Raw genomic sequence first — 21,701 nt, forward strand, 5'->3', positions numbered from 1 at the left:
TGGAACACTTGTGTCCTGCGTTTGGCCATTTTTGCAGTGTTAGGCACACAGTGCCTAACGGAACTTAGTAAAAAGTCCCATTAGATTGTAAACCCTCCAGAGAAATACCTAGTGTACCTGAATGTAACTCACCTTGAGCTACTAGTGTGAGTTAAATCCAACCTTGTGTGTCCGGTGCGTGAAGGGGTCTGTAACTGTGGCCATGAAGGGCTCTACAAAGCACCGTATGGCTGATATATACACGGAGGGGTTTGCTTTGAGGAGGCATACAGGCTTCTACTGCCAGCCGCTGAAGCTATGATCTGTTTCAGGAGAGCCCATTCTGCGGTGACCTGGAGGAAGAAGTTTTAACTGACAGGGTCTGCTGATACTACTGCATGTCCACTCCCCACTCTGCCTCTGGTGCTCACGTTTCATTCCTGCACTTCCTTCTGGAATGTCAGAACATTGAACTGGAAGGCAAAGCTAACTTTCATCCATAGGTCACATAGAGTGGCCAGCATCTAAGAATCCTGATAGATGAGGTGTGTCAACTGATTTTGATGGCAAGCACGCCATCAGCATCCACATATCTAGTACCATTTTCTGATCTTGGTAGATGCCTTGTAACCTCTCCTATGGAGTTGACTTCACCTAGGTTGGCTGTACCTAAACCGAAGGCCTCCATGATATTCTTAATGAATTTTAGAACATACACCAAGTGCATCATATACCACTAAAATCGATGTCTCAGAAGGCAATCCAAACCAGTGTTGTCCTCCCTTGACCACTCATGAACAGTTGTCTCCATAATCTCTGCATCATGAGGTTGATGGAATTACATCTGGTGCTGCCCGCATACTGAATAAGATGGTTCAGGGCTGCCACCATGATTCCTGCTTGTCCATTCTTCATGGTATAGTGGAGATGCCTCATTATTTTCCTGCACTTATCAGATACCACAGGATGGAGCTGCAACACTCCTTCCCACAGTACCCTTATTGGCAGGTGCAGCAAATATGCTCTGTTGTTTCATGTTTGATATACTGCAAATTATAAGAGATATCTAAGTAGTTAATATAGTATAAGAATGGGGAGTCATAAAACAATGAGTACATGAAGACAGGGGTAGGGTGAAAGTCGATGGGGCAAACAAGCTACAGGATAAAAATCAAAAGGCCTAATGTTACAAGGCCATAAAATCTAGGAAATAATGAGACAAATGGAGAAAAAAAGAGGAAGAGCCACCAAATCATACTGCTGTCACCACTGAAGTTGGAATTAAGGGAGGAGAACAGAGAAAGTATAAATCATACCTGAGGAAAGAAATGGGCTTTCAGAGAAGCTTTGAATTTCTTGATGATTCAAATCTGATATCAAGTAGGTGGCCATTGCAAAAGGTGGAGGCCAGAGCACTAGAACAGGTAAAGTGGATCCCTGCATTGTTGGGGTTCAGAGTCACTCCTGAGGTAGAAACATAGGGCTGGATTCAGTAAATGGTGCCGAAAAATAGGCGCTGGGAAAATTCGCACTCAGGGCTATTCTAGAAAGGGTGCTTTGGGATCAGTAGCCTAGTGGTTAGTGCAGCAGCCTTTGATCCTGGGGAACCTGGTTTGACTTCCACTGCAGCTCCTTGTGACTCTGGGCACAAGGAGCTGCACACTCCATTGTCCCAGGTTCAAATAAGTACCTGTATATACTATGTAAACTGCTTTGAATGTAGTTGCAAAAACCACAGAAAGGCAGTATATCAAGTCCAATTCCCCCCTTCCTTATAGAATAGCATTGTGTGCCCAACGTTGGGCTTGAGGACTTTCACCAACTGAAATCTGGTGTAAATCCTGGTGTGCAATTTGGGTGCGGATCCCTATAATATTACATGCATCTTTAGTGAACTCTATGACCTGCCTACGTCTCGCCCATGGCCGTGCTCCCTTTTGGATTATGCACGAGGTTGTTATAGAATCACTTGCAGAGCCAAATTAGTGCCAATTAATGCCAGTAATTACTTGCTAACAGTCAATTATTGATTGTTAAAGACTCATTATCTAATTTATTTTCACACAGATCTCATTATCACGTTCAAATTTGGGCACGATTTATAGAATCCGGAGGGTAATGTGTAAAGTCTATGGCCAAAAATACTCTCCATTCCTCTCAACACTTAGACCAGAGCACAGAGACTGTAAAGGGTTCACTGTAAGTTAGTGAGCTTATTGTAAAAATTGTAGAGTTAAGTGCAGTAAATATCAAAAGCAGAAGAGCACTGAAGACTAGAAATGCTTTAAAAACAATCCCTTTATTGGGTACTTCATTATTTAACAAGTATATGCACAGAAGGGAAATAAAAACAAAAAGGAGATATTAACACACCACATGTGCAGGAGCCGCAAGTCAACTGGCATCATTTCTTATGGCAGTGTCAGTGGAACAAGTGCAGCTGGGAGTTGCTCCTGCACCTTTTCCACCTGTGTGAGCCTCCAGGTAGGGGGAGAGATCTATATAGGTACATCACATACCTATTTGAACCTCCACTATCCGAGCTGCATAGGCAGTGGCATTCCTAGAGGGGCTGACACCCGGGGCGGATCGCCGATGCGCCCCACTCCCCGGGTGCAGTGCGACCCCCCCGGCGAAAGGACACCCCCCGGCGAAAGAACCCCCCGGGTGCACGCCGCTGGGGGGGGTGCCGCGCGCCTGTCCGCTTCATTCGTTTCCATGCTCCCTCTGTCCCGGAACAGGAAGTAACCTGTTCCGGGGCAGAGGGAGCACAGAATGAACGTAGCGGACAGGCGCGCGGCACCCCCCCAGCGGCATACACCCGGGGCGGACCGCCCCCCCCCCCTTGGTACGCCACTGTGCATAGGACTCAATAAATCAACCTATGCGTCCAATTTCTCCTATTTAGGCACACAAATGTGGAATGCACTACCAAAGACTGTGAAAACGATTTACGACCATCTTAACTTCAGGAGATCATTAAAGACGTACCTGTCTAGACTCCAAATGTGGCTTTCTAAGCCAATAAAGTGGTCTCCTGAATTTTTCCTTTTTTCTAAGAAACCACCTGGCCTAACCTCCTCCCAATCCCTACTGGTTCGTCAAGCTATGATGGCGGCCAGGGTTATTTTGGAGGAGTGGCCTAGTGGTTAGGGTGGTGGACTCTGGTCCTGGGAACTGAGTTCGATTCCCACTTCAGGCACGGGCAGCTCCTTGTGACTCTGGGCAAGTCACTTAACCTTCCATTGCCCCAGGTACAAATAAGTGCCTGTATATGTAAGCCGCATTGAGCCTGCCATGAGTAGGAAAGCGCGGGGTACAAAAATAAAAAAATAAAGACTCCGCAAGTACCTTCACTTGTCAAGTGGCTTAATAAATTGTGGTACATATGCGAAATGGAGAGGCTCTGGGCAAAGAGTTGTAAAACAGCATCCAAATGGGAAGCTTTTGGCTCCCGTTTATTTCTAACTGCTCGTGTTGAGGATTAGAGATGGAGGAAAATGCGGGAGGGTTCTTTCTTTCTTTCTTTCTTTCTTTCTTTCTTTCTTTCTTTCTTTCTTTCTTTCTTTCTTTCACATTTTACTAATCTTCTCCTTTGTCTGTGTGTGGGGGGGAGGGGGGGAAGGTGGGTATACTTGTACTAATTCTTTAAAACATTGAAGTTTGTTATACATTGTTTCATATGTGGTGGGAGCATATTATTGCTAATTCATGGATGTTATAAGTTTGAAAATTGTTGACGATGATACTCTGCAATGTGTCAATAATTGCCTCATTGTTAGCACTTTGTTTATTCTCCCATATTTGAATAAAGACTCCTTTCAATAATAAAAGAAAAAGACTTACCTGTTTTGCAAGGCCTATCCCACTGACCCTACGTAAATGCTTTAACTCTGCAACACAACATAACCTTAGATCGTATTGGACATTATATATTCCTTATTATCGTTGACCCTTATTGTACCTTATACCCTAACCTTACCTGACCCCTATTTCAATCTATATTTGTTTACCCCTACCGCACTTGGAGTTCGCCTTTATGATATTTTGTAAGCCACATTGAGCCTGCTAATGGGTGGGAAAATGTGGGATACAAATGTTACAAATAAATAAATAAATTGGAGGCGAGAGGAATGGGCAGGGCTCATAAGTGTGAGGGAGGTAGGTATATATGATGGATTTCACATTTTATACTTGGGGGATTGGGGAAGTGGGCCTGCAGGAGTGATTTGATAGAAGAGGAATAACAGAACAAGGAGAAATTGTTTCTGGGACAAGGAAGATTGTAATTTGAGTAATTCAACCCCCCCCCCCCCCTTAGCTTTTATTAGCAGGGTTGTTGGGTGGGTACGTTAACCTACTTAGCTATACCTCTCAAATAATATTTAAGTACTGCACCTTAATGTGAATCACACCATTTATTCTGTCCTACATTAAGATATTTTGCTTATTACTGAGCTGTTTTGCATGCACTTAAATTAATACAATGTTCAAATCTATATACTGCCTTTTTTTTCAGGCACAGCAAGATCAAAGCAGATCATGTCATGCAGCTCATTAATTGTGACCAGATCTTATTTCTGCAATACTTGCAATGTAGAAATGTGTTACTGATATTACACAATAATGCAATAATGCACATGTTCTGTGCTAATTTTGGAATGTGGAGGTTAATTGCTTATTGCTTATTAAAACATGTTTATACCACATATACGGTCAGGCAGATCTAAGCAATGTACCATCTAAACATAGTAACATAGAGGGGGATAATCGAACGGGGGCACCCATCTCTAAGGGCGGCCCCGTAAAGGGGTGGGGCAACCCATATTATCGAAACAAGATGAACGTCCTTCTTTTGTTTTGATAATACGGTCAGGGACGCCCAAATCATGAAATTTAGGTCAACCTTAGAGATGGTCGTCCCCGGTTTTCGGCGATAATGGAAAGCGAGGACGCCCATCTCAGAAACAACCAAATCCAAGCCATTTGGTTGTAGGAAGAGCCAGCATTTGTAGTGCACTGGTCCCACTAACTGAATGGAAAAAGCCCTTCCCTTACTGATCCGGAAAGGAACGGGCATGCATGAAGGAAATTGCATGCAAATGAGCTGCTTGCTCATTTGCACACGATTTCCTTCCTAAGCAGGGGAAGTGATGGCAGTTGAGGATGTCCAAAATGTGTATGTTTGTGAGAAGGACATCTATGCCTGCTATGCCTCTGACACCCCCTTTATTTATTTGGATTTTGGATCACAAGTAGCAGCAGTGGGATTTGACCTGGTCACTTCTAGATTGCAAGACCAGTGCTCTAACCACTAGGCCACTCTGCCACTCCTCCACTCTACCTCACTCCCTTGAAATTTGGCCATCCCTGTGGGGGGGCAGTTGAGGACGTCTAAAATGTTTGAAAGAAGGACGTTCATGCTTTCCTTATGCCTCCGTTGACACACACATACCTCCCCCCCCCAGGGACCTGCATACTACCCCCCTCCACAGGGATGGCCAAATTTCAAAGGAGTGGAGTGGAGTGGCAGAGTGGCCAGAGAACCTGGTCTTGGAATCCAGAGGTGGCCAGTTCAAATCCCATTGCTGCTACTTGTGATCCAAAATCCAAATAAATAAATAAAAAGGGTGTCAGAGGCATAGCAAAGGCATGGATGTTGAAACATCCACATTTTGGACAACATCCTCAACTGCCATCGCAGGGACAGAGGCATAGCAAAGGACATACTCTAAAAAAGACAAAAGTTTTTGAAGTTTTTTGGGGGGTGGGAGGTGGTTAGTGACCACTGGGGAAGTCAGGGGAGGTCATCTGGTCAGTTCGGGCACCTTTTTGATACTTGGTCTTGAAAAAAAATGGACCAAGTAAAGTTGGCTAAATGCTCGTCAGGGACGCCCTTCTTTTTTCCATTATTGGCCGAGGACGCCCATCTGTTAACCATGCCCCCATCCCGCCTTCTGTACACTGCCAACATGCCCCCTTGAACTTTGGTCATCCCCACGATGGAAAGCAGTTGAGGACGCCCAAAATCGGCTTTCGATTATGCCAATTTGGGCAACCTTAGGAGAAGGATGCCCATCTCCTGATATATGTCGGAAGATGGGCGCCCTTCTCCTTTGAAAATAAGCAGGATAGTAACATAGTAGATGACGGCAGAAAAAGACCTGCATGGTCCATCCAGTCTGCCCAATAAGATAAACTCATATGTGCTATTTTTTGTGTATACCTTACCTTGATTTGTATCTGCCATTTTCAGGGCACAGACCGTAGAAGTCTGCCCAGCACTAGCCCCGCCTCCCAACAACCAGCCCCGCCTCCCACCACCGGCTCTGCCACCCAATCTCGGCTAAGCTTCTGAGGATCCATTCCTTCTGAACAGGATTCCTTTATGTTTATCCCACGCATGTTTGAATTTCGTTACCATTTTCATCTCCACCACCTCCCGCGGGAGGGCATTCCAAGTATCCACCACTCTCTCCGTGAAAAAATACTTCCTGACATTTTTCTTGAGTCTGCCCCCCTTCAATCTCATTTCATGTCCTCTAGTTCTACCGCCTTCCTATCTCCAGAAAAGGTTTGTTTGCGGATTAATACCTTTCAAATATTTGAACGTCTGTATTATATCACCCCTGTTTCTCTTTTCCTCCAGGGTATACATGTTCAGGTCCGCAAGTCTCTCCTTATACATCTTGTAACGCAAATCCCATACTATTCTTGCAGCTTTTCTTTGCACCGCTTCAATTCTTTTTACATCCTTAGCAAGATACGGCCTCCAAAACTGAACACAATACTCCAGGTGGCGCTGGTCACACCTCTCTCTATACAGCCTAGCAACCTATTAGCTACGGCTTCCGCCTTGTCACACTGTTTTGTCGCCTTCAGATTCTCAGATACTATCTCCCCAAGATCCCTCTCCCCGTCTGTACATATCAGACTCTCACCGTCTAACACATACGTCTCCCGTGGATTTCAACTCCTTAAGTGCATCACTTTGCATTTCTTCGCATTGAATTTTAATTGCCAAACATTAGACCATTCTTCTAGTTTCCGTAGATCCTTTTTCATGTTTTCCACTCCCTCCCGGGTGTCCGCTGTGTTACAAATCTTAGTATCGTCCGCAAAAAGGCAAACTTTACCTTCTCACCCTTCGGCAATGTCACTCACAAATATATTGAACAGAATCGGCCCCAGCACCGATCCCTGAGGTACTCCACTAGTCACCTTTCCCTCATCCGAGCGAATTCCATTAACCACCACCCTCTGGCATCTGTCCGTCAACCAGTTCCTAATCCAGTTCACCACGTCGGGTCCTATCTTCAGCCTGTCAAGTTTATTCAAGAGTCTCCTGTGGGGAACCGTGTCAAAAACTTTGCTGAAATCTAAGTAGATTATGTCTATAGCACGTCCATGATTCAATTCTCCGGTCATCCAGTCAAAGAATTCAATGAGATTCGTTTGGCACGATTTAACACAAATAAAATGTATAAACAGAAAAACAAGCCAAATCAAGATAGGAAAGAAGACAGCAAACCATTCAGGATCACACATATTAAATTGCCAATAATCAAGGGTCAACAGTGTACCCGATCACCGAGACAGAGCCATCTTGAAAAAGTTAGTCATTACAGACACTCGGAAATATTCTGAGCCTAGGGATTAAAAGCAAAATTGAAAACATAAATCTTGCGTAAAGTCTTAAACTTAGGAAAAGAATGTTCATTACGGATAAGGAGAGGAAGGTTGGTCTACAATTTCGGAGCAATAAAAAAGAATGCTGAACGTCTGGTAGTTTCATAGTGCACCATTTTGGGACTAGGTGGAACTAAGTGATTTGAATCTAGAGAACACAGTACACACATAGGGGTATAGGGAATAGTTTGGGAAGATAGATAAGATAGTTTTTTCCAAGTGTCCATTTTTAGGCAATCGAAACATGACTAAATGGAGCCTATTCTATAAAGGAAAGTAGGCGCATACTATTCATTATAGATTACCAGTATTAATAGGTAAAAATGTGCCTATAGAGCTGGTGTAAATGCTCAAGAGCATGCATACAATCTAATATTTTATAATCTTGTAACTGTTTTCTCCACTCTCATTTCACCCAAACTCCGCTGATTTTACAAACTAGCACTTAGCCGGAAAACGATCATGTACATATGCCAGGAGCACCGAAAATGTGCACTGTGCGACATGCCTCCAAGTACTCCTGTATCACTCCCACACTGCCCATTTGCATGCTGTAAGCACGAGAAGCCAATGAACAGGGCACAGTTTCGGCGTCCTGGCTTCCCTTCTGTCCTATGTGACTGTACTGGCCACACATAGCTAGCTACAGCCCTGACACACACACACACACACACACACACACACACAAATTGTCATTTACAAGCATTCTTGCCATCTAAATCTAGGCAGTCCCTTAATATGCATTTAACATGTTATCACAACCCCTGTAGCTGGACAAAAACCTGATTTGTAACTGTATATTATAGACAGAAGGAAAGGAGAAGAAAATATTATATTTAGAATTTTAAATACTGAAAAAAAGATGGCTGTTGCTTTTCCCCCCCCCCAAACAATATAGGCAGAAATTCTTTAATTAAAACAGATAAGATATTTGCCATAGAATGCAATATGCCTAACACAGCTCCACTTTTGAGTCGCTCAGTCAATAGAAAGGACTGATGCAAACTGCAGATTACTGGAGCCAGCAGCTATCAGACCATTAGTAACTTTGCAGCAAGGACCCGTGGGAATGCTAATCTGCAAATTGGGTTTCTCAAGAGCTCTTTCAGCAGCTTTGGTAAAGCAGGTTTCATTTTAATGTGCCCAGTTCATCACTAGACACATTCCTTCCCTTTTGCCAGTTTCTTCTACTGCAGAGTTGATAGTGTTATCATTATTCTTATCTCTCAGTTCATCCTTTGCTGTCCAGGATGTGAGCAAGCCTTTAACTCCCAAGAGACACAGCTTAATAGGATGGGTGAAAGGAAGATTATCCCAGGAGAAATTCAGCTCCACCAGAAATCTGACAGGAATCCTTGTGCAGAATTATTTTGTCTATGTTTAGCTATACCTGTCAAGTACTGCTCACTGTCCTGTAGTAATGTTAGCCTGAGTACTGCATGTAAACCAGCACAGTGATTAAACCTGCCATACTCTTAACAGAACAGTTCAATTCATACACTTATACAGAATAATTCTGTATATTTGCAATACTAAGGGGGGACGTTTTAAATATGGGCTACCATTAAGACGTTATTTTACTGTTAACCCCAGTTATTGCTTAAAATGAGCCCACGTTGATAACTTTCTCATTAGTGTAAAGAGTTTCAGGCAACCAGAGCTGATATTGTGATGTCATAATGCCTTATTCCACCGATGCCTAAGAGCCAACCTAATCAGTGATGTCACAATGGCTTGATTGCCCTTTTCCTGGCTTACTTTTACATAGTAACATAGTAGATGACGGCAGAAAAAGACCTGCATGGTCCATCCAGTCTGCCCAAAAAGATAAACTCATATGTGCTACTTTTTGTGTATACCTTACCTTGATTTGTACCTGTCCTTTTCAGGGCACAGACCATGTAAGTCTGCCCAGCACTATCCCCGCCTCCCAACCACCAGCCCCGCTTCCCACTACCGACATATTCAGTAGCACTAACCAGTTTAGTGTTGCTAAATATCAGCTGCATCTCGCTCAGTGGGGTTGAACCGGGCAGGACCCTCTCCTGCCCAGTTAAACCATTTTTGAATATCGAGCCTTATATTTTTTTTAGAGTGGATAGTTCCAAACAGTAATATATAGCCACAGAGATCTGGATCTTCTATGCAGCCTGCAGGAATGCCAGGAGCCGAGTCCTTTAAACTCATTTAAACTGGAGCCTTTTTTTATGACCTGTAGTGCATAGATGCAGTATTACAATGTAAAGGAAGTGAACTCAGTAAAAATTATTGGAGTAAAACAGGAATACTTTAGCTTAAAAATAAAGGACAAACCCAAACCTTTTAACTTATCTGTCTGGCCATGGATCCACAGCAGTTATGAAATTTTTTTTTTAATATATTTTATCAATGCAAGTCTGACGATTGAATTAACTTGCTCATTAGCTGTTGGATGGCTCATTAATTCTTCACTGAACATTTTTCTTGTAGATTTATGATGAATGTGACTTGGGATGGCAAGGATTTGTCCTTCACAGAAGACGGGTACCAGGCAAACCCTAAGCTGGTGGTGATAGTACTGAACATGGAGCGGGAGTGGGAGAAGGTAAGTGTGCCTTTGGGCTATGTTTTTTTGAAAAAGGCTCCATCTTTGAATTACAGTCTAGGGTAATTAGTAGAGCAGAGCTCATACTAGAAATGGTTGAATCTACTTAAGGTAAACATCTAGCTTGCTACCCCCACTTTAATTTAGACCGGTTCTCTATAGCTTGATTTACAAAGAATTTGCCTTTAGTTTATCCACCCATTTATTTATCACCACAGGCTCTGTACCATGTATCTTGATCCTATCTCTATATCTGCATTTGGCCCCTCAGGTATACAGTATGGTAAGCTGTATTGTAAAAAAGGATTAGTGTCATAGCAGTGTTATTTGAATGTTCTAATTGTGTGTTTATTGGATATTCCATTGCTATTATGCTGACATCGTATTATATCTCTGTTATTTGAATTTCAGTGCTGTTAAGTGTGTATATTTTTGATACAGTTTCATGTTAGTCCTATTATTAGGTCTCAATTTGCTGCTTTCACGTTTTTCTCTTTCATTCTATGTCTTTACCTGTTTATTTTACTATTGTTATGCTGTTAACAAAATTCTAAGTTTGATGTTAAACTGTACCTACTGTACACCGCCTTGGATGAATCTCTTCATAAAGGCGGTTAATAAATCCCAATAAATAAATAACTTGGATTTTATTTCAATTGTTATATTTGTCAACTCATGAGTAGCTGAACATTTGATGTTGAGATGTACACACTTGTTTGAATTCAAATGAAATTTCCTCTGAGCTGGGAAAGTACTGTGGGCCAGAGACCCAGCCACTGTACCAGCATTTGAGCTAAGTATGATAATAGGGAGTAAATGTAAAGCATTTTTTATTAATGGAAAATGGCTGCTAGGAAATTGCGCAAGTGCATACATGTATACAGGGGACTGTACCAACAAAAGCGCATTCAATTCTACGCAGCAGGGGCAGACTGACCATTTGGGCAACTGGGTAATGTCTGAGGGCCAGGTACCTCCTCCTCATATGTCCGACAACTCTCTCCCCTCTATCCCCGGGCCCGGCACTCCCCCCACTCTCCCCCCTTCCCCCAAAAGTCCCTTTCTACGTACTGGGCCCTGTCTGTTTGCCACTGACCAAACCTTTCTCTCTGCTGTGGCCCACACCTTTCTGCCGTAGCTCACCCCTGCTTCCACGAGGATGGGCTAAGGCAGAGAGGTTCCAGTCAGTGGCAGACAGACAGTGCCCTGTATGGAGAAGGGGACTTTTGAGGTAAATGTGAGGGGAGAGAGTCAGATCCAGGGACAGAGGGGGAGATGTTGGCCTTAGGAGAGGGGAGAGATGTTGGACCTGAAGGAGGGAGGGAGGGGTCAGAGATGGTGGAGCTACAGAGGGGGGTCAGAGATGGTGCAACAAGGGGAGGGAAAAAGAATGAGAGGGAGAGATGTTACATGGAGGAGGGGGAGATGTTGGATCTGGGGAGGGGGGAGAGATGTTGGATCTGAGGAATGGAGGGAGGGGGGCAGAGATGGTGCATCAAAGGGAGGGGGAGAAAGATGTTTAATCTGGGGAGAGATGTGGGACCCAGGACCGGGGGGCCCAGGACACTTATTGCCCAGGGGCCCAGATCCCTGTCAGTTCACCCCTGCTATGCCGTCTGAGGTCAGTTCAATAAAAGGCACTCAAATTTAGGTACCTAAAAATTTGGGCACTCAACTAGCACATTAGTGTGTCTAAACTGTTACAGAATACTAGCATAAGACAACATGTAAGTTTTAGGCCATATCTATGGCTTGTATAAATGCTGCAATTGCGTGAACAAAAGGAAGCATTATCTAAAGGACATGCTAAACTAGTGGGAATTCCCATGACCCATCCATGGGAGCACCCCCTTTGCACTTGCATGTGAGAACACTTAGACGCCAAGATATAGAATAGCATACCTGCCATTTTACCCCTGTTGTGTCACTCAAGTATCATTATCTTCCATTTGTGCACCTACATTTGGATGCCCTGTATAGAATTACCCTCTTCATGTCGAGGGCAGAGTTTGAGTGGAGCTGGGACAGAGCTGTGAGGCATGTGCGTACCTTATAAATGTGCACGGTCCCACACATGCACATAATTGCACCTGCCTCAGAGCAAGTGTAACAGTGGAAGAGAATTTGCATGCTACTAGAGTTATTCTAGGAGCCAGTGTTCCCTCTAAGCTGTTCAGGAGTCCTCCACCTACATTCCTGCCAGTGGCGGTGCTCTTTCAATAACACATTTTCAATAGCGAGGGCCAGGCAAGTTCTGCAGGAACTCCAGAGCACCTGCCTGTCCATAGCAATTGAAAACACAGTATTGAAGCAGCGCCTCCTACTGGCAGCAGTGTAGTTCGGGGACTCCCGCACAGCTTAAGGGAACATTGCTAAGCATCACTTCATTATCTCTTGTAAAAGGAAATGTTATGGACCATCATAACAGAAGCCGTCTTCAATAGAAAAGAAAAAGTGCTCCAAAAGTATAACATAGGCAGGCTGCACACCCTCTCGCACCCTCCCTCGCTTTTACCCCTAAACCACTCACAGACCAAGCATGAGACAGATTTTGGAATAAATGGCCACAGCTTTATTGAAAACACATTAAACAATCCCTAGGAAGCACCCGAGCCTTGGGTTTGACGTTGCAGATACTTCAGCCCTCCGCTATGCTTATCCAGCTAGAGAGCCAGCATCACCGCCCACGCTGCGGCCAGCCCTGACTCCGCCCCCAGCGTGGCCGAGCATCCATCTGCTTGTGGCTGCACCCCAGACCAGAGTCCCACCTGCCATGTATAACCAGTGAGGTGATTAGTCTGCCAGCAGTGAGTGTTCGTGTCCCTTGCCTGAAGCAGGCGATCTTCCTTTCGGCTGTTGTTCCAACACATCCCAGAGTTCCCATCCTGCACCGCTCGCTGCCGACAAACAGACTCCCCCTGTCTCGTCGGCAGCTCTTAAGCGGTGCATGGGGCACCCCACGAAGCCCCGCCCCCTTCCGGCCTTCCAACCAATGACGGGCAGGGTCCCCTGCTACGTTATCCAGACCGTCGGGGGGAAGCCAGAAGGGAAGGGTTGCTCGGGCTGGGGAGCTGCCGTGCGGCAGCCACCATGTAATGTGCGGCTGCTCGGCATGCTCCTCGCCGGCCTTCTTTAATCATTGGTCCTCTGAAGATTAGTGAAAATATGTAGGGTGATTATAATCTAAAAAATATCAATTCAGATGAAAATCAAAAGACTTCTTCAATCTTCCTCCATATCCAACAAAATTAGGGCCCCGTTTACTAAGCCGCACTAGAGGCGTGTTAGTGATTTTAGTGCACGCTAGCCATTAGCGTGCGCTGTGTAGGCACCCACAATATTCCTATGGGCGCCTACACAGTTAGCGCGTGCTAATTATCTGCATGCGCTAAAAATGCTAGCGCACCTTAGTAAACAGAGCCCTAGGTATGTAAAGAATTCAACATAAATATTTCTCATTAGATTTACTTAACATAATCCATAGATGAATAAAGAAATCATATATATGTGACCATCTCTGGGATAAGGAGGTTTTAATGAATTTTGTTAAAGCAACACATTTATAATGCAACAGTCCAAATCCCAACCTTTTATGTGGAAAATAAAGTTACAGAAGTTCACACAGGTAACATTTGCATACTTATAGATCCATGACATGAAAAATCAGCCATTCACAACATTTTGGATCTGCTGCTTTAGTCACCTGTTCCCAGAGACAGTCACATATCCAAAAGAGCAATCAGCAAGATCGTGTTTCAAGCAATCGTACACTCTACATCAGGGCAGTATAAAAATAATAGTTCAACTCTTTCTCTCTCAGATGATTTATAAAATAAGCATAAAATAAATGTGTTTTTCAAAACTTTCATGGCTGCTGTGTTATAAAATCATCCTTATCATTCCAAATGAGCACTTTTCAAAACTCAATTGGTTCATTAAACTAGGCAAAGATTTGCACATGAATTAAATTACTCATTTAACATTTAACCACTAGCAGATGACTGCCAGTTATACAGTAGGCCAGTGGAAAACAAAAATGAGGACGTTATAATGCCTTTGTATCGCTCCATGGTGCAACTGTACCTTGAATATTGTGTGCAATTCTGGTCACCGCATCTCAAAAAAGATAGAGTGGAATTAGAAAAGGTATAGAGAAGGGCGAAGAAAATGATAAAGGGGATGGGACGAACTCCCTATGAGGAAAGGCTAAATTGGCTAGGGCTCTTCAGCTTGGAGAAAAGACAGCTGAAAGAAAATATAATAGAGGTCTATAAAATAATGAGTGGAGTGGAACGAGTAGACGTGAATCACTTGTTTACTCTTTCCAAAAATGTGAGGGCTAGGGGGCAGAAAAATGAAGCTACAAAGTAGTAAATTTAAAACAAATCAGAGAAAATATTTCTTCACTCATCGTGTAATTAAACTCTGGAATTTCCAGAGAATGTAGTAAAAGCAGTTAGCTTAGCAGGGTTTAAAAAAAGGTTTGGCTAGCTTCCTAAAAGAAAAGTCCATAAGTCATTTTTAAAATGAACTTGGGGAAAATCCACTGCTTATATTTCTAGGATAAGCAGCATAAAATGTATTGTATTGTTTTGGGATCTTGCCAGGTATTTGTAACCTGGATTGGCCACTGTTGGAAACAGGATGCTGGGCTTGATGGACCTTCGGTCTGTCTTAGTATGGCAATACTTATGCACTTATGTAATCCAGTTCTCAGACTAGTTGTTCAGGATTTTCACAGTGAACATGCTGCACACAATCTGTTTATAGGCAGTCTTCACTGTATGGAAGTATATCTCATGCATATTCACTGTAGAAATCTTGAAAACCTAACTAGATTTTCAGTCATCAAGGAACAAAATTGATGAGCTCTGTGGCAAAAGATTGGCTTGGAACTGGAATGATCTTCCTGCTCTTTTCTCCAAGGTCAGCCACACAAATCAAAGATACATAATTCAGGCGAGGCCTGGTTTCGAGAACTGAATAAAAATCCAAAGCGGGCTGGCGAAATCTCAGCCGCTGTCCAACTCAAGCCACAACTGGGTTACCCAACCCTAATTTGCTCATGTTGTATTTCACAGCTATGAAAATTGTTTTGTTTCAATCATTGAGTCTTTCTCTGTTTTTAATTGCATAGGTTGGCTTTCACACTGAATGTATTTGTTATGATATTTCACACTTAAACTTTTCAAAATGTGTAAGTACTTGGCCATAGCAAGGTTTTTCTTCCAAATGCTCTTATCCAAAGTTCAAGGCTAAAAACACATTTATTCACTTTGGCATTTCCAGAGTCCCAGTGAGTCCAGGCTGCTCTTTCTCTCTCTCTCTCCTTTTCCTGCTTCTCTCTCCTGACCTATGCAATATATAACTCCTTCCTATTTTGAATTGTAAACTGCTTTGGATTTTGTGTGAAAAGCAGTATATCAAATGCCAAGTAAACTAAACTACAGGGCGCAAGGGAGGCGAGAACACCAACAAAATTGCACCCCAGCCACTGCTTCTCCTGCTTTGTTGCAATATAGTTGATGGAGTAGGAACACTAGGAAGTGTGTCACACAGGGTGTGTTTCCAGCTCAGGACCCCCCCCCCCCCCTCCCCCCGAGTGCTGCATAGTTGAAAGGGCCCTGATACAAGAAGACCTTACCTCTTGTTTGAGGGGTATGCAAATTTCTTTTACTTGTATCTGTTATTTCTGGTCAATATCAGTTCTTTTCATTTGTTATTCTGAAATGAGGAAATGGAATGCATTTAATGAGGGAACCATATGCTAACCTGCTGATTTCATTAGCCAGTCAAATGAAGATAAAATTTGCATGGTGTTAACAGTTGTATTTGCTTTTCTCCCTTGTATGGAAGAGGAAAATGCTACAGTGACAAAATGAATATAAGCATATATTAGCATGTGCAATTAATATAGGCTGGCTGAGTCATCAGGACTTACATGTATTGATTTGGTCTCCTTGATTAGATTAATGGTTTCTTACTAAGGGCTTTTGTTTATATTTATTTAAAACTTTCCTATACCGCTCTTCTCAGAAACAATTCAAAGCAGTTTACAATGGTCTCAATAATAGCCAAAAGGAAAAAAAAATAAGAAAAATGAAACCAAAGAAAGATCTAGTTGCACTCATTACTGAAGCAACTACTGCCTTCTTTACTAACCATTTCTGTAGTGCTACTAGACGTACACAGTGCTGTACACATTATAGACAGGTACTTTGTCCCTAGGGGGCTCACAATCTATGTCTTTTGTACCTGAGGCAATGGAGGGTTAAGTGACTTGCCCAAGGTCACAAGGAGCTATGGTGGGAATTGAACCCAGGTTGCCAGGATCATGGCCTGTTGCACTAACCATTAGGCTACTCCTCCACTCATATCACCCCTGCTCTAGTTAATCCTCAGGAAATGCTATGGAACAAAAATATGTTTCCAACTGATTCTTAAAATTAAAAAAAAAACATTGTTTTAGATGCAGGATACTAGGGAATGTCATTTTGGGGAACCAGTGCTAGGTAAGAAAATTCCTGCTTGCCTAGTGGTATCCAGGCTAGAAATAGCCAATGGTGCATCTGCAAGATGTTTTTGTTCTTGGGAATGTAAGCGTCTACTAGGAACACAGGGAATCAAAACACCCTATAAGTAGTGCAGAAAACCACTATGAAAAGCGTTATGTGACAAGGTTAGTGATTTCAACTTGATGCAATATTAGACTGGAAGTGCTGTATTTCCATGCATGGGTAATTAGTTTAATTACAGTGTTCTGTGCCATTTGCATATCACATAAAAGTGAAAGAGGAAGATGATTATACAGTGAGTTGCAGTAGTCAAGCCTATTGGTCAGAAGGGTGAAGAAGGGCAGTTCTGTCCAAGAAAGGTTTAATAGCTTGGATGGATCACAAGACCATGAAAAAATGACTTAACTACAGTAGAAGTCAGCAATTTTTGTAAAATTGTTTTTATTTTTGGTCATTATTGTTGATTAAAGTATATATGCGCTATTGTAAACCACCTAGAATTTCTAAGATAGTGTGGGTTATAAACTTTTAATATAAATAACTAAGGGATCCTTTGAATAAGCTGCGGAAAATAGGCAGTTTGGCCTTTAGTTTGGCCCCTTACATGGGTCTTTCCCATGTGCTAAGGCAATTTTTATCAAAGCCATAAAACCCCTGATTTTCTATTTTTTTCCTATTAATAGCCATGCGCTAATGTTGCCATTGATGCATGACCATTTATAAAAATAACCACGGGATCACTTGATACTTCCTATTTGTAGGGCTCCTGCGTTTTCCATGCACTAACTAGTTAGCATGCGTTAATGTAGATGCATTAACTCAGTAGCACAGGAATGCCCACTTTCTCTGCCCCTGACACACCCCTTCCAAAAATACAAAAAATGATTTAGCTTGCGGTTAGCACATGCACATTCAAAAACTACTGCATGACACTGTAACACATCCTGTGTTAATCCACTTTTTGCTGGGTTAGGCACATTAGCACCTAACACAGCTTAGTAAATGGACCCTTAAATTGCTTGTGCTTAATAATGCCTCCAATTTTTATTTATTTATTTGCTGCACTTGTATCCCACATTTTCCCACCTATTTGCAGGCTCAATGTGGCTCATAAACTGTTATAGCAACATGTACACATTATAGGATAAGAATTTCAAAATATAGATACAGATGGGTACGTAGAATATCAAAGCAATCATAATAACGGAATAATAATTTTACAATTATTACAAATAAGAGTGCATAAGTAAATCATATTGGATTGGAAGTGGATTGAAAGATCAACATAACATAACATAATGATATCAGGACAAGATATAATATTCAGTCTTGAGGATGTAATTAGGATGAACAGATAGGAGGGTTCCTTAATAGTTGTGATTGGAATAATTAGGAAGTCAGATCGTTATGGGGAATCTTTATTGTACGCCTTTATGAATAAGTAGGTCTTTAATAACTTTCGTAAGGTTGTCAGATCGTGTGTTGTTTTTATGGCGATCGGTAATTCATTCCATAGTTGTGTGCAGGTGTATGAGAAACTGGATGTATGTACAGACTTGTATTTAAGTCCTCTGCAATTGGGATAATGAAGGTTTAAGCAGGTGCGTGATGAACCTTTGTTGTTTCTCTCTGGTAAGTCAATTAGGTCTGACATGTATGATGGGGCATCTCCATAAATGATTTTATGAACCAAGGTACATATCTTGAATGCAATACGATCTTTCAATGGGAGCCAATGTAGGCTTTCTCTAAGGGGTCAGACACTTTTCATATTTCGCCTTGCCAAATATCAATTTGGCTGCGGTGTTCTGGGCTGTCTGGAGTTTCTTGATGGTTTATAAAAATATCAATCAAACCCCAGCCCCATAAGTTCCTGAGTGCTCCTTGCAGTCAGTGGTCAGAGACAATGCCTTGAAGCAGCTTGGCTGTGTCTGTCTCATGCTGCCTGTGTGATGAGGGCAGCTGCTGCTGCTGGTGTGGTTTGTCCTCCTATTTGGATCTGATGGCCACAGCTCAGGGCAGGTGGTGGACTGGTGTTTTGCTTACAGCCATGCTCTAAACAACTCGACACTTCTCTGTGTTTTGGGCCATGGTATTTTGCTGCCATCTGGGTCTGGCTCTGCCTACTTGCAGTGTATGGAGTTGGAGATCGCACAGCACATGGAGATGGGATGCGATGAGAGGACGAAAGGCTTATGCAGCTGTGCATTGAGCCAGGAGTGAACACAGATACAGTTGGCAGATACATGGGAAGCTCCAGATTTGTAAAGCCACACAGGCAGGTTCAGATTCACACAGCTGCATGTCATGGGCACATCCCGTGGAACCTTAGTTGCTGACTGTGATGAGTCAGGTGCTGTGGCGATGAAGTGCATTTCTCTAGTTTGGCCAGCAGGTGGTGCATGTTTTGTGTTTAAAGCTATTATAGAGAAATGACTGTTCCTTCTTTAGTTTGACACAGAGAAGAAGTAAGCTGCAGTGATATGGCCAGCTACTTTAAAAAAATGTTATTCTGGGCTCAAATTCAGCCAGGTTGTACTGGCTTTTTCCCCAGTCTCGGTTTGAAATAGAGAGAGAAAGAGTTCTTTACTCACACCTCGTGATCAGTTATATTCTGTAACCTGTGAGTAGCTATACTTCCTGTACTTCCCAGGCACTATCCAGGTAGTGATAAAATGTTTAGATAGTTTTATAATTGGTCCTTATTCAGTCACCTGTTATTTGCCTGCTATTTTCCATCTGTTTTTATAGTTCGGAATGGAGGAGTGGCCTAGTGGTTAGAGCACCAGTCTTGCAATCCAGAGGTGGCTGGTTCAAATCCCACTGCTGCTCCTTGTGATCTAGGGCAAGTCACTTAACCCTCCATTGCCTCAGATACAAACTTAGATTGTGAGCCCTCCTGGGACAGAGAAATATCCAGTGTACCTGAATGTAACTCACCTTGAGCTACTACTGCAAAAGGTATGAGCTAAATAAATAAACTGTTCAATATTTTTATGAAAATAAACATAATTGTTTATTGGCTCTGATGTCCTAGACTGACTAAGAATCCTGTTGGTTTGTGTGTTGGGTCTGTGGGTGATGTCTAGGAACTGTTGGACCACTGGGAGTGTGGCCCCAGTAACCTAGTATCACTGGGGAATACTTTCAGAGTGGAAGACTCACCCAGAGGCAAGTGGGGCACCAGTCAGCGGGTGCCTAATGTAGAGCACAAGTAGCAGGTGGAGGCGGACCTGAACTGTGTTGGGGATAGACCCTCTAAGTGGCCATGGGGTTAGTCCCAGATGGGTGCTAGGCATTTTCTGAAAGGTGCTTTCAGTTAAAGCATGCCACCCCCCACCCCCCCACCCAACCTAAGTAGAAGTTTTTGCTTTTTCTGTGGGACTGTGGGAGATGACCCTCCAAAGCAGAAGTCTCCCGCTGAAAGGCAGGTCTTGCACTAGGATCTGTGAGTGCATTGAATGAATTTGAGGTAGGGGAAGTGGATAAAGGAGGCAAGAGGAGATCAGCTATTTTGTTTTCACTGTCATCTGGGATCACATGAATTTTTAAGTATTAAATTAAGTCACGTGAGATAAAAGTGGACTCACATGGGAAGCACTACAGTGTTATGCAGTAGTTTGTGAATGTGCATGTGCTAACTGCTTGCTAAATTATACATATATATATATATATATATATATATATATATATATATATATATATATATATATATATATAATCTATAGCTTTCTGGGAATGCACAGTATTATAGTCTTATTGTAAACCGTATGTAGTTCTAAAGGGACTTTGTAGGGCACAAGTCTCATACAGGGGTCTCATACAGGGGTAGACTGAGCATATGGGCAACTGGGCAGTGCCTGATGCAGGGGCGTAGCCAGACTTCGGTGGGAGGGGGGGGTCCAGAGCCCGAGGTGAAGGGGGCACATTTTAGCTCCCCCCGCCGCCGCCGACCCCCCGCCACCGCCACCACCAACAACTTTGACTCCCCCCTGCTGACGACCCTCTCAACCCTCCCTCCCGCCGCCAACCCGCCTACCCCTACCTTTGCTGGCGGGGGACCCCAACCCCCGCCAGCCGAGGTCCTCTTCTTCCGGCGCAAAGCTTCGTTCTATTTCTGAGTCTGATGTCCTGCACATTGAATGTGCAGAACATCAGACTCACAGAAACAGAACAAAGCCTTGCAGATCAGCCAGCACTGACCAGTTTATCCGGATGGTGCTAAATTCTATAAATGGCGCCTTAAAAATTGGCGCTGAAAAACCATGCGGTTGACGTGATTCTATAAACTAAGCCTAAAGTTACACATGGTTTACAGAATATGCGCATGTGACGTTTTTGCGGCTAAAATTTAGGCGCACCCATTTAGGCCACCTAAAACCAGGCATAAATACCTGCGCCTAAGCTAGACACAGATTGGGTGTATTCTATAACAGTGCACACAGTTTTTTTAAACACCCATGACCCCCTTATTCCACACCCATTACCACGCTCCCTTTCTGACTGCGCACATGAGAATAAAGCACCATATTATAGAATACGCCTAGAAAGTTGTGCACGCAAATTCTAATTGAAGCCAATTACTGCCATTAATTGGTTAAGTACCAATTATCAGCGCTGATTGATTGGCTTGTTAATCAATTAAGTTGTGCATGCAAAGGCACCATATATAGAGTTCGGGGGATATTCAATAACTGCCACTATCTGCGTATACTGGCACTGAATATCTGAATTTTGTTTTTAACCGTGTCAGCTAGCTTTTAAGAAAAATTAAAAAGGCTCTGACCACAGTGGCTCAATATAGACTGGAATAATATTAGGAATATGACCCAAATATCTTACTTAAAAAGTGTCTTTCTTATGGCAACCTTAACTAACCCTTCTGTACATAAGTTAAATGAAGCTCTTCCTTGATTTCCAAACATGCATATAGG

The 21,701-nt window shown here is 43.0% G+C and overlaps 1 protein-coding gene across 1 annotated transcript in view; it reads left to right on the plus strand.

The window, feature by feature from the left end:
* GRIN2A (glutamate ionotropic receptor NMDA type subunit 2A) overlaps positions 1-21,701 on the plus strand; it is a 523,242-nt gene that overhangs the window by 392,570 nt on the left and 108,971 nt on the right. The window contains exon 4 of the mRNA XM_030213245.1: positions 10,138-10,252. Within this exon, the coding sequence (XP_030069105.1) occupies positions 10,138-10,252 (115 nt within the window). The remainder of the gene's footprint in view (positions 1-10,137; positions 10,253-21,701) is intronic.

Source organism: Microcaecilia unicolor, chromosome 8 (genome assembly GCF_901765095.1).
Source record: "Microcaecilia unicolor chromosome 8, aMicUni1.1, whole genome shotgun sequence".
Lineage (NCBI taxonomy): Eukaryota > Metazoa > Chordata > Amphibia > Gymnophiona > Siphonopidae > Microcaecilia > Microcaecilia unicolor.